Below are 13876 nucleotides of genomic sequence, written 5' to 3'. Positions count from 1 at the left end.
ATGGCCTGGAGATAGAGCATGAACCTTACTATGTGTACAAATCCCAGAACTACATGGGAACATTGTAAGCTCTGTGTGTGGTAGGGCAGTGACATGGTATATCCCTTCTTTCAGCCAACCTATCCCTTCTTTCAGCCAACCTATCCCCCCGAACCCCAATCCTCTCTTTTCTTCTGTAAATAAAAAATTAAAACAATTGGGCCTGGGAGGCCACTCAGCAGTATTAGCACTGGCAGCAGGCCCTGAGTTTATTGGCCCTGAGTTCATTCTCCAGAGCTGTATATTTAAGAATAAAAAAAATTCAACCATGACATCATCTCCCCAGTCAATAACTTGGATCCACCTGCCTATCAGGTGTCAGGCTCAGGGGCAAAAAAAAAAAAAAAAAAAAAAACCTATAGCCACAGGCCCTTTGGAATTTAACTAAAATATGCCTACTAGCTATCTACAAAATGAAGGACCCCCCCCCCAACTCTTCATCTGCACTATTCCAGCCCTTAGGTCCATGATTGGTCAACACTTTGTTTGGCTTTGTATGTTAACTGTCTTGTCAACCACCAGGTTCCAGATGCTAGCATGATGCTGACCAGACTTTCCTGGACAGACAACTCCACCAATGTGTCCTGGAGCCCCACTTCCCCAGAGCCGTTTCCCACTAGGGAAAGAGAGAGACAGGATGGGAGTATGAATCACCCTGCCAACGCCCATGTTCAGTGGGGAAGCAATTATAGAAGCCAGACCTTCCACCTTCTGCATCCCACAATGACCTTGGGTCCATATTCCCAGAGGGTTAAAGACTAGGAAAGCTATCAGGGGAGGGGAGGGGATACAGAGTTCTAGTGGTGGGAATTGTGTGAAGCTGTACCCTTCTTATACTATGGTTTTGTCAATGTTTCCTTTTTATAAATAAAAAATTTAAAAAAAGAAAAAAAAACACAAAGTTTCCATAGTCTATTAAAAATAGATTAAACAAAAATTTAACAATCTTAGGGTAGCTAAGATTGTTAAATTTAGCTCTACCCAAAAGAAAGAGAATTTGTCAGTTTTTTTTTAATTTATAAAATGGAAATATTGACAAGACCATAGGATAAGAGTACATTTCCACACAATTCACACCACCAGAGCTCCATATCCAACCTTCTCCCTTGATAGCTTTTCTATTCTTTATCCCTCTGGGAGCATGGACCCAGGATCATTGTGGGGTGCAGAAGGTGGAAGGTCTGGCTTCTGTAATTGCTTCCCTGCTGAACATGGGCATTGGCAGGGCTATATATACTCCCAGCCTGTCTTACTCTTTCCCTAGCGGGGCAGGGGTCTAGGGAGGTGAAGCTCCAGGACATATTGGTGGGGTCATCTGCCCAGGGAAGCCCGGTTGGCATCATGGTAGCATCTGGAATCTAGTGGCTGAAAAAGAGTTAACATATAAAGCCAAACAAATTGTTAACTAACCATGAACCTAAAGGCAAGAATATTGCAGATGAAGATTTGGGGTCTCCGTTTTGGAAAAAGCTGATAGGTCTATTCCAAGGGACCCATGACTAATAGTTTCTGCCTGAGCCTGACATCTAGTATGCAGGTGGACCCAAATTATTGTCTGGGGCAATGGCATCATAGTTGGTAAAAGGACTGGAAAGCTGGATCAGGGACGAGAGTAGCTCCCAAATATAGGAAAAGTAGAACTTGTCAGTTTTTAATGAACCCCAGAAGTTGTGGTTTTGTCATTGTATTCTTCTATGTGTTCTTAGAACTCCACTCAAATTAAAAAAAGAAAATTGGGGAGTCGGGCTGTAGCGCAGCAGGTTAAGCGCAGGTGGCGCAAAGCACAAGGACCGGCATAAGGATCCCGGTTCGAACCCCGGCTCCCCACCTGCAGGGGAGTCGCTTCACAGGCGGTGAAGCAGGTCTGCAGGTGTCTATCTTTCTCTCCTCCTCTCTGTCTTCCCCTCCTCTCTCCATTTCTCTCTGTCCTATCCAACAACGACAACAACAATAATAACTACAACAATAAAACAACAAGGGCAACAAAAGGGAATAAATAAATAAAATAAAATATTAAAAAAAAAATTGATTTAGGATTTCAACCTGATTGTGATGTAATAAAGCCCAAGGTACTGAATGGTAGTGCATAAATTATCCTTTTCTGCTTACCAGTAGTTTTATATTTATGAGTTATCTTATTTTTATAGGATTTTTCAAACAATTTCTCTAGCTTTGATTCAGTAAGTTTTCGCTTTAATTGTCACTATTCTCTTAAAATCTTGCTCTTTTTTCAGCCTTGTGATAGCATGTCAACATGTGTAGTGAGTATTTATTTTGACAAGCTCTTGTTTCAAAATCCTAATCAAAATTTTATTGTGTTTATACTAAAATCCCATTGGTGGATTCTGGGGTTGAAAGTAATGCAGATTTAATGAACCAGCACAACTACATGGTCCTTACATAACAGGAGACTGCAGATGCTAAATAATTTATAAATGAAATTACTAAAGAGATTAGGTCTTTATAGGCAGCTCTTCAAATATGATTTCCACAGCTATGGAAACAAGGAATTCAGTCATAAATAAAGTGATTGGTGAAATGTGATCCTTCTGTTTAGATTATGGTGTTAGCTACAGTGGAAAAATTATTTGTTAATATTATGAACCTATATTAGTTTATTGGTACTGCTTAAAAAGGTAAAAAATTAGTTGTAGCTGCAAATACACTGCCAAAATACTATGCTGTTTCTCATCTGCCACTTTTTCTTACTTAATTAGTCAAAAAATCATGATGGCACAGGTGCTAAAGTCTGTAAGATCCTAAGTTTTAAAATGTTTAAATAAAGAAATCATTATTACATGTTTCAAATGCTTAAATAATCAATACAAGTGCATAATGAATGCACAAAGAAAACCTCAATTCTCAAATCACACAATAAAAAACTGTTAATTTGTGGTTATTAGTTGACACTAGATAAATAATAAAGGTTGTTCAGGAACTGACAATTTAAATTTGAAATCTATAACAAGAACTTTTGGTGTCATTTGTACAAAAATGCACATTTTTATAACTGCATGCCATGCTTCAAACATTAAATGCTAAGGATATGTATATAAAAAATGTAGTTATAGGCCTCAAAAGAGTTCAGATACTAGTATGTAAGTCTGTAGTGTCAACAGTCAAAATACAGCCTGTTAGAGATTTCCAGAGTTCCCAGCATAATGTCTGGCATGTGGCAGGTGCTCCAAAAATATTTGTTGGTTGAATGTATGGAATGTGGATGGGTGGGTAGATATGTGGATGGATAAGTGTATGGGGTGGATAAGATGAACTGAAACTGAAAGTCTGAAAATTAAGAACAAAAAAATAGCCTTGAAGAAAGAAAAGGGAGCAGTTCCTGTTAAGAGGGAATAGAACGTGCAAATTCATGAAATACATGTAAACACAAATGAGAATGGAAAACTTGAAAAGGGGGGTAGTTGTGGTGCATATGTTTGAGTGCACATGTTACTATATGCAAAGACCTGGGTTTGAGCCTCTAGTCCCCACCTGCTTGAGGAAAGCTTTGCAGGTGGTAAAGCAGTGTTGCAGGTGTCTCTGTCTTTCTCCCTTTCTATCACTCTCTTCCCTGTTGATTTCTGGCTGTCTCTATCCAATAAATAAATAAAGATAATAAAAAATAAGACTGAAAAACTTTAGGGAGTATATATCACAAAGGTGAAAAATAAAATTGATTCTGCTTGACTTTGCATGATACACTAAGTCACTTAAATATTGACTAAAGTGCAGTGAGCTATGAAAGATTTTTAATCCACTGACTATAGAAATAAAGCCTGTACTTTGCAGACCAGTCTATAGTAATGATCCGGGTACTGACTTAATAGGAAGGGAATGGAAACCAGCAAGTATTCTTATTTATTTATTTAATTGTTGAAACTTTAACTTAAAGGGGGTTTAGGGACTTGCGACACATAAAAGGATTCACAGCAGGGAGCTGAGAACGGGTTTAAACAGTACAAGGTTTATTAGGGCATTACAAAAGCATGGGACATATATTTAGATACACAAAATAAGCAATCATCACCAGGGGTTAAGAGTACGCTAGGTCCATAAAGTCTGAGTATAGTTACCAAAAGTTTAGAGCCCATACGATAAACAATTATCAGCTGAGGTATAGGTTTCTCATGGCTGTAGAGGGTCTAAAAGTTTACCGGCTAGCAGAGTCACACGTGTTCAGTTCCCAGGAGAAGTAGCCATGGCGCACCTCTGAGATGCTTCTGATCAGGAGAAGAAGCAGCAGCCAAAGAGAGTGGGCTGCTCCAAGTCCGGGTGTTTATACATTCCCTTCTGTGTCCCCGCCTCAGGCAGACATCACTGTATGCTAATAGTCCCAAGCCTGTTGGGGGTCACAACATTTAACAAAATTTATCAAGTGTGTATTATGTATTGGGTTGTCAGAAAAGTCATATGATGCATTTTTGCATGGAAAAAATAGGGTCTGGAAAGACAGCATAATGATTATGCTAAAGACCTGAGGTTCCCTGTGTGTGTGTCTATTTTTCTGTATCTCTCTAACATAAAATGTAAAAGCAAATATTTTTAAAAGAAAGAAAGGAAGAGGAAAAAGAGAAATATGTGTCATGACATTTCCAACAACCCAATACCAAGCCCCTGTTCTAGGCTATAAAGTCAATAGGTATAGAGCATGTGATCCAAGATGGTGGAGGTGGTTACCATTTCATAAAGAGTTGACAGGCTAGTCGCACTAACTAAAGAACTTAAAAATATTTTATCTGTTTATTTACTTGATAGAGAGAGGCAGAATAGGGAAGGAAGAGATAGAAAAGGAGAAAGAGAGACACCTGTTGCACTGCTCCACTACTCATGAAGCTTCCACTGTGCAGGTGGGGACTGGGGGCTTGAACCTGGGTCTTTGCATGTTGTTAACATATGCCCTTTTTCCAGGTATCCCACTGCCCAGTCCCAACTAAATGACTTAAACTGAGAATGTAAAGAAATGAGTCATGCAACTATCTGAAGAAGAGCATTCTACATACAGAAATGAAATATACAAAGGGTTTGAAGTAAAAGTATTCTTGGAAAATTTCAAAAAGTGACAAGGATGTCATTGTTACTAGAGTGAGAAAAGTGAAGTAGGTAGGGAAAAAGATCAGACTTCAGCTCCTGTTCTTAAAGCAGGAGAGTGACATACTTTGATTTAGACTTTTAATGAGTCACTTTGTATATTATGCAATATATTAATTATGCAACTATTGCAATGATCTAATAGATGGTGGGGTCTTGGCTCTCTGATTGTAGAGGTAGCAGAGAGAATTGCTCAGATTATTGGGAATATTTTGAGTAATGATGCTAGAATAATTACCACAATAAGAAATGAAGAAGGGGGCTCAGTGGTGGTGCATCTGGTTGAGGATACATGTTACACTGCTCAAGGACCCTGGTTCAAGTGCCCTGTCCCCACCTGCAAGGGGAAAGCTTTGTGAGTGGTGAAGCCGAGCTGCAGGTGTTTCTGTCTCTCTTCCTATCATCCCCTTCTCTCTTAATTTCTGGCTGTCTCTATCCAATAAATAAATAAAGATTAAAAAGTAAACCTTTAAGAAAAAAGAAATTAAGAGGGCAGATTAAGGTAGATCATGGGATATAAAGATCTACAAATGAGTTTGAAAGATGTTCAAGTCATATAGTCAAGAGATTTTTGGCAACCTACTGGGTGGTAGAATGGATTCTAAAATGATGCTCACATTTCTGACTACAACCATGGAAACCAGAAATGCAGGAAGAAGAGGATTTGTTCAAGGATGTTGATTGAGAACTGACTTGGACATTTGGAATTAGATATGCTGCTGGACTGATGACATATAGAAGCATAGGAAGCAATTATGTACTTTGTTCAAAGAGCATGAGTGAGGTCAAATCTGGGGTCATGGGCATTCAAAAGGAATTTTTTAGTATGGATTTTTTTATTACTTTAATGGTCTGAAAAGATTGCTCAGTGAGTAGGGCATGTGCTTTGCCATCAGACCTGCTCAGATGCAAACCCAGCACTACATTAATAATCTAGTGACACTGGGGGAAGTTCCAATACTGTAGAGTCTGTCTATCTACATGCGTGAGTGAATGAATGAATGAATCAATCAATCAATGAAAAAGGCAACCTAGGATTCGTGAAAGTATGCATGTGTGAGAAGGCCCTGGTTCCACAGAAATAAATTATGACTATAAATGAGATTAACAACCATGATAGAGTAATTATAAAGTCAGTAAAAAGTTTAGTTCTAGAAAATATCAAAAATTAAGTGACAGGGGCTGGGTGGTGGCGCACTTGGTTAAGCACACATGTTACAATGCACAAGGACCCGGGTTCAAGCCACGGCCCCCACCTGCAGGGGGAAAGCTTCACAAGTGATGAAGCAGGGATGCAGGTGTCTCTCTGTCTCTCTCCCTCCCTATCATCCCCTTCCCTCTCAATTTCTACATGTCTCTATCCAATAAATAAATAAAGATAATTTTAAAAGAAATTAAGTGACAAAGAAATTGTGGGGCCAGGTGGTGGCGCACCTGGTTGAGCGCACATGTTACGATGAGCAAGGACCCAAGTTCAAGCCCCCAGTCCCCACTTGCAGGGGGAAAGCTTTGTAAGTGGTGAAGCAGTGCTGTAGGTGTCTCTCTGTCTCTCTCCCTCTCTATCATCCCCTTCCCTCTTGATTTCCGTCTGTCTCTATCCAATAAATAAATAAATATTTTAAAAAAATTTAAAAACAATTAAAAGTACAGAATTAGCAGAGCTGAAAAATTCCATCAGCCAAACAATGTTATAAAAATTGAAATCACGGGGTCAGGCAGTCGCGCAGCAGGTTAAACACACATGGCACAGAGCTCAGGGACCCAAGTAAAGACCCAGGTTCCAGCCCTCAGGCTCTCCACCTGCAGGGTGGAGGGGGAGAGGTCACTTCACAGGTGGTGAAGCAGGTCTGCAAGTGTCTATGTTTCTCTCACCCTCTCTGTCTTCCCCTCCACTCTCGATTTCTCTCTGTCCTATCCAACAGCAATGACAACAATAATAATAACAACAAGGGCAACAAAATGGGAAAAATGGCCTCCAGTAGCAGTGGATATGGAGTGCAGGCACTGAGCCCCAGCAATAACCCTGGAGACAAAATAAATAAATAAATAAATAAATAAAAGTTGAAATCACAAAATGTTTATGATGAAATGCTATCAAAGACTATGCTTACTAATGGGCAGCGTCATTAAATTTATTGATAAAAGGAATTTGTGTTAAACGAGTTTATTAATGTATATGAGAAAGTCAGATCCTTAATTATACTGTTGACTTTTTCCTGTATAAACTTGGATGAATAAAGTCAAGATAAAATTTTATTACCCAAAATGTCAATCTTTATGAGAAATATTTTCTAACTCTGAAATAAAGATTAGGAAAATATGTAATTTTTTTCTTTTTTAAAAGAGATTTTATTTATTTATTATTGGATAGAGACACAGAAATTGAGAGGAGGAAATAGAGAGGTAAAGACTCAGAGACACCTGCAGCCCTGCTTCATCACTTATGAAGCTTTCCTACTGCAGGTGGGGGCCAGCGGCTTGAACATGGGTCCTTGCACACTGTAATGTGTATGTTTAGCCCAGTGTGCCACCACCTGGCCCCTGTAATTCTTTTCTTTTTAAAGAATGGATCAAGCTACTTATTGTCACAAGAGTGAATTGGCTGATCTCTTCGATTATTTGCCTGTGACCCTAGTGTCCCTTAATTCTTCAGGGTTTTTTTTGTTTTTGTTTTTAGTTACTATCATGTCCTTTTTATTCTTTCAGTTTTGCTCTATAAAATTAGATGATTATTTTATTTTTATTTTTTTATCTCTGGAATTCACTTATCCAGTCTGACTTCTTCTTTTTTCAGATACAAAAAAGACAGGTGTATGCTGGTGGTGGGGGTGGGGGGAATTATAGAGAGAGGGTCACAGCACCAAAGCTTCCTTCAATGAGGTGGTGGCAGCAAGGCTTGAACCTGTGTCACACTTTTGGCAGTGCAGTGCACTAAGTGAACTATTATGCTAACCCTAAACATGGAACATTCTTATTTGTAAAATCTTATACAATAAAATCCTATGGTGGCTCCAGCCAACACATGAAATAAGATATGTAAAGGTCACTTATGTAAGGCAACATATAACAAAATTAAAATTGAGAAAGCTTGGTATATGCAATTACCAAAAAATATAAACCAAAACAGTAAAAACTAAACTGTATATTAATTTGGAAACTGCTTAAGTAATAATAATCTCCAGTTTTGTGGTTAAAAAAATTTTGGTTGGCTTAAACTCAGTTGACTTAAAATGAGCATATATAAACAGAATTTTAAATATTTCTACATTTTGAATCAGTAGAATTTCTCATAGGAATGGTTTATCCCTTTTTTAGTGATCTAACAGTTTTACGAAATTATGAGATTTCAGGGGTATAATTTCATACCCACAGGCCAACCCTCCACTAAAGTTGTGTGCCCCTCCATAGCCAACATCATTTTCACAAAGTCCAAGAGATAGTTTGATTACTATTATTTTAGCAAGTTTATTATTTAATGTACTCACCTATATTCCACATATGAGCAAAGTAGCTGTCCTTCACCTTTTTGCTTAATTCATTTAGAATGATGATTTTTGTTCTTAGAATTTTTTTTTAAGATGTGCCTATCTTGGGCTGGTAAAATAGCTCATTTGGATAATTGCTTTACCATGAACAAATCCCTGTTTCAAGCCATTACCACATCAAATGAAGGTTCAGTATGTGGTTTCTTTCACTCTCTTTGCCCCTTTGTCTCTATATAAAAGTTAAGAAAAAAATGCCTACTTACTAGTGAGAGAGAGAAAAACAATTTAACTGACATTTGACAAGAGATGAAATTTGGGTCTCATATATACAACTCTGACTTTCTACCCACTGTTTGACCTACTGGGTTACCTACTGGGTTACCTCAATGGAAGAAAAAAAGATAGTCTTTATAATGCATATAATAATAAAATAATATTAAATAAAAATAGGAATTTATAGAAGTTTAATAAATTTAACTAGATGACCAAGACTAGAAGAGAAAATAAAAGCAGGTCTGTAGTTATAGTGAAATTGAGGTTGCAATTTATTTTTTTAAATGGCAGTCATCCACTTAAGTGTACAAATCAGCAATGATTCTACTTCTGGATTTTATTTCTTTATACTGATTATTTGATGTTATGAGGGGAAAAAAATAGCACTTTAATTTAAGCTGAAAATAATTGAGTTTTTGCAAAAGAAAAGAAAACAAAATAAAGATTTTTTTTTTTATTGAAAGCAAAAGGGAGTCATCATTTCACTTATCCTTGAAGGAAACAACTCTCCATTTTCTGCATCTCTCTGTTTATGCCATCTGGAAAGGGGGTGTGGGAAGCAATTTCTTGGCTACTGATCTTCTGTCCAAGTCTCTAACATCAGTTGTGCTTCTTTCTTCCCTCCTATAATCCCAAGATATATCTATTGAATCTTGGTTGGAAATAAGTCTTACATGTTCTCATAAATTTAATGCAAGCTCAGTAAAAAGCATACTTTGAGTGCTGTAGCTCTTGGTTTGTTCAATTATGATTTTGCATCAGGACCTTATATGATTCTGCTCTTCTTTTTAACAGCTAAACATAGGGTGTGCCAGTCAGTTTAGCAGCGCTGCCCCAGTTCTTCTTCAGTATTCTCACGATGCTGGTATGACCTGGTTTCTGGTGAAAGAAGGCTGTTACCCAGCTTCTGCGGGCAAAGGATGTGAGGGAAATGCCAGAGAATTGGGTGACCCTACCATATACCACACAGGAGACTTTGAAGAATGGACAAGAATTACCATCGTTATTCCAAGATCTCTTGCCTCCAGGTAACATTCTTTTTTTTTTTTTTTTTTTTTTTTTTGCTTTCAGGGTTATTGCTGGGGCTTGGTGCCTGCACCACGAATCCACTGCTCCTGGAGGCCGTTTTTTTCCTTTTGTTACCCTGGTTGTTTTCCCATTGTTGTGTTTATTATTATCATTGCCATTGATGTCATTGGTGTTGGATAAGACAGAGAGAAATGGAGAGAGGAGGGGAAGACAGACACAGGGAGAGAAAGATAGACACCTGCAGACCTGCTGTACCGCCTGTGAAGTAACTCCCCTGCAGGTGGGGAGCCTGGGACTCGAACCGGGATCCATACGCTAGTCCTTCCACTTTGTGCCATGTGTGCTTAACCCATTGTGTTAACCGCCCGACCCCCACATTCTTATTATATGTTATACCTCCCACTACTTGGGAACATTTCCTTGTCTCAGAATCTTTACCTCATGTATTTAAGTAACAGGTGCTATGGTGTCTCTCTATTTCTATCTATATCTCTCTTAAGGAAAAAGTGGGAAGGCCTGGTTCTTAAAAATGAAAAAGAAGGAAAAAATTACAAAGAAAAAAGGGCTCTCCCTTTCATAACAATGGCAGAAAAGTCACATTAGAGAATAACAAGTAGGCGTGGAGTTGTGATTCACTTGGAGGCACTGATGTAACAATCTACCCCAGTCTGCCCTAGCCCTGGTTATTTGCCTGTCTTGCATATGAGTGTGTTCTCTCCTCCAGTGACTTCTATACATCTCCTCCATTCTACTTCCACCAGCATCAGCACCAAATTGTTGATGTCATGATCTATATGTAGCCAGAGCATGGATATGGATCCTCTTAATTCAAAGACCTGTTAACAGAAAAGACAAATTATTAACTTCTCCCACACCCAACACAGAGTGGTGAGATAGTGACAGAATAACCACAATAGATAATCTTCATCTAAGGGGCGCAGGATACAGAAGTATGGGAAGCATAGGAAAATGATCCATAGGAATTCTTTTTTTTTAATGTCTTTATTGGGGACATTATTGAGTATAATGTTTTATACTCAACAGTAAATACAATAGTTTGTACATGCATAAGATTTCCCAGGTTTCCATATAACAATACAACCCCCACTAGGTCCTCTGTAATCCTTCTTGGACCTGTATTCTCCCATCCCAGAGTCTTTTACATTGGTGCAATACACCAATTCCAGTTCAGTTTCTACTTGTGTTTTCTCTTCTGATCTTGTTTTTCAACTTCTGCCTGAGAGTGAGATCATCCCATATTCATCCTTCTGTTTCTGACTTATTTCACTTAACATGAATTTTTCAAGGTCCATCCAAAATCAGCTGAAAATGGTGAAGTCACCATTTTTTACAGCTGAGTAGTATTCCATTGTGTATATATACCACAACTTGCTCAGCCACTCATCTGTTGTTGGACATCTGGGTTGCTTCCAGGTTTTGGCTATTACAAATTGTGCTGCTAAGAACATATGTGTACACAGATCTTTTTGGATGGATGTGTTGGGTTCCTTAGGATATACCTCTAGAAGAGGAATTGCAGGATCACAGGGTAGGCCCATTTCTGGCATTCTGAGAGTTCTCCAGACTGTTCTCCACAGAGGTTGGACCAATTGACATTCCCACCAGCAGTGCAGGAGTGTTCCTTTGACCCCACAACCTCTCCATTATTTGCTGCTGTTACCTTTTCTGATGTATGACATTCTCACAGGAGTGAAGTGGTATCTCATTATTGCATTTATTTGCATTTCTCTGACAATCAAAGACTTGGAGCATTTTCTCATGTGTTTCTCCGCCTTCTGAATCTCTTCTGTGGTGAATATTCTGTCCATGTCCTTCCCCCATTTTTGGATGGGCTTATTTGTTTTCTTGTTGTTGGGTTTGGCAAGCTCTTTGTATATTTTGGTTATTAGCCTCTTGTCTGTTATATGGCATATAAAGATCTCCCATTCTGTGAGGGGTCTCTTGGTTTGGGTAGTGGCTTCTTTTGCTGTGCAGAAGCTTTTTAATTTGATGTAGTCCCATAGGTTTATGTTTGCCTTAGTCTTCTTTGTAATTGGATTTGTTTCATTGAAGATGTCTTTAAAATTTATGCAGAAAAGAGTTCTGCCAATATTTCCCTCGAAGTATCTGATAGTTTGTGGTCTAACATCCAAGTCCTTGATCCACTTGGAATTTACTTTTATGTTTGGTGAAACATAGTGGTTCAGTTTCATTCTTCCGCATGTTTCAACCCATTTTTTCCAACACCATTTGTTTAAGAGACTCATCTTTCCCCATTTAATAGTCTGGGCACCTTTGTCAAAGATTAGATGTCCATAGGTGTAGGGGCTTACTTCCAGGCTCTCAGTTCTATTCCACTGGTCATTGTGTGTATTCATGTTCCGGTATCAAGCAGTTTTGATGACAACGACTCTTTAATACAGCTTGAGATCTGGGAGTGTGATGCCCCCAGTTCTGTTCTTTCTTCTCAAGATTGTTTTGGCTATTCTACGTCTTTTCAATCCATAAGAATTCTAAAAACTAGCTAGGTACTTCTAAATAGAACACAAAAGCTTCCTTGAATATGACAGCTCTACTATATAAAAGAGGCTTCCTAATCTAGTCTTCTCATCTATTGGTTATTCCCTCTGTGCTTCATCCTCTGAGATATCTTTTCCATACAAATATTTCTATGTTTGCAACTAAATGTTAATCTCCTCTTGCTTTCTTCTTGACATAGTAACAGTTTGGCCTTTGTTCTCCTCGCCCCAACCCCACCACCACCTACCTCTTTTTCATACTTTTCAGAAACTGTGACCAAGAACAGCTAATCCAAAATAGATAGGTACAACACTCATGAAATTGAGGAGTCAGAGCATCAAATGATACATACCTACTACAATAACTAGAACACATCAAAACTAGCCCAATTATGCAGTCAATAAAATCAAAATCCAAGGAACACAAATCTGGTTTGATTCCTCAAAGCTGTAGAGTAGAATCTGAAACTGCAGTTAGCTTGATGGAATAATCCAGCTGATGAAGGTATATATGAGAAATAAGAGAACATTGACATGATCATAACAAAGTCAAGCTCCCAGTGTAGCAGCAGTTTCTTGGGCCTTAGCTCTTGGAAGAAAAAATATTCCCCAACAGAATCAAGTTTCCTAGTTTATCTGAATACATCCAGCTTACTGCTTGATAGCATCAATGACATAAACCTCCCTACTAAAGAGTAGTAAATATGTTTCTACTTTAACCCAAGTAAATTAGCTCTTATTGGTCCTCCCACAATATGTTCAATTCAGATATCTCCAAATGAAGTGTGGGAAAGCTGAGAATTCAAAGTGTGAAATTTGCTAAAATTTTGAACTATATTACCACGAGGCAGCATGTTTGTAGTAGAGTACTGCTCTTTCACAAATAATTCTAAGATCGTTTTCTCAGAGGAACAGTTTGTGTTCATCTTAATTTTCTTAGTTCTTGCCTACAGAATAGATTGACAGTACGTATTTTCTGTTTTATTCCTCCTGACTCTCAGAGCCATACAGACTACTATAGATTCCTACACAGAATGTGAAAAGTCATTGTTCCAGGGGCAACTAGGAATACAGTTGCTTAATATTCTGCAGTATGTTCTCTTCACCACCATTCAATACCTGTGTACACTGTACAGGACAAGCAAGTGTGCACAAACCATCTCAGTTTGAAGAGCAAATGCAAAACCTCGCTGAAGTATGGCAGTAGGAAGGAAGGGATAAAAACAAATTCTCCTTGTCACTTGGGTGTCCTCTGGGCAAAGATGACAACTGGGGAAGAGGAGAAGAAATAGTCTTGTTTTGTTTTGTTTTCTACTGCTCTCTTATTTGGGACACAAACAGGATGAAGGGGAAGTAAATTATGTTAAATTATTCTCTGTCTTTTCCTCCATCATCACTTCCTACATTCCTTCCCAGACTGTCATGACTAGATATAGATGGTGTAGG

At 38.4% G+C, this 13876-nt stretch overlaps 1 protein-coding gene across 1 annotated transcript in view; it reads left to right on the top strand.

Moving 5' to 3' along the window:
* The window catches only part of RELN (reelin), a 561009-nt gene that overhangs the window by 428384 nt on the left and 118749 nt on the right, over nt 1-13876 (top strand). Inside the window, exon 27 of the mRNA XM_060195660.1 lies at nt 9678-9910. Within this exon, the coding sequence (XP_060051643.1) occupies nt 9678-9910 (233 nt within the window). The remainder of the gene's footprint in view (nt 1-9677; nt 9911-13876) is intronic.

This window comes from Erinaceus europaeus, chromosome 8 (assembly GCF_950295315.1).
Source record: "Erinaceus europaeus chromosome 8, mEriEur2.1, whole genome shotgun sequence".
Lineage (NCBI taxonomy): Eukaryota > Metazoa > Chordata > Mammalia > Eulipotyphla > Erinaceidae > Erinaceus > Erinaceus europaeus.
The sequence above is the reverse complement of the archived record's forward strand: the minus strand, read 5'-3'. Positions and strand labels throughout refer to the sequence as shown.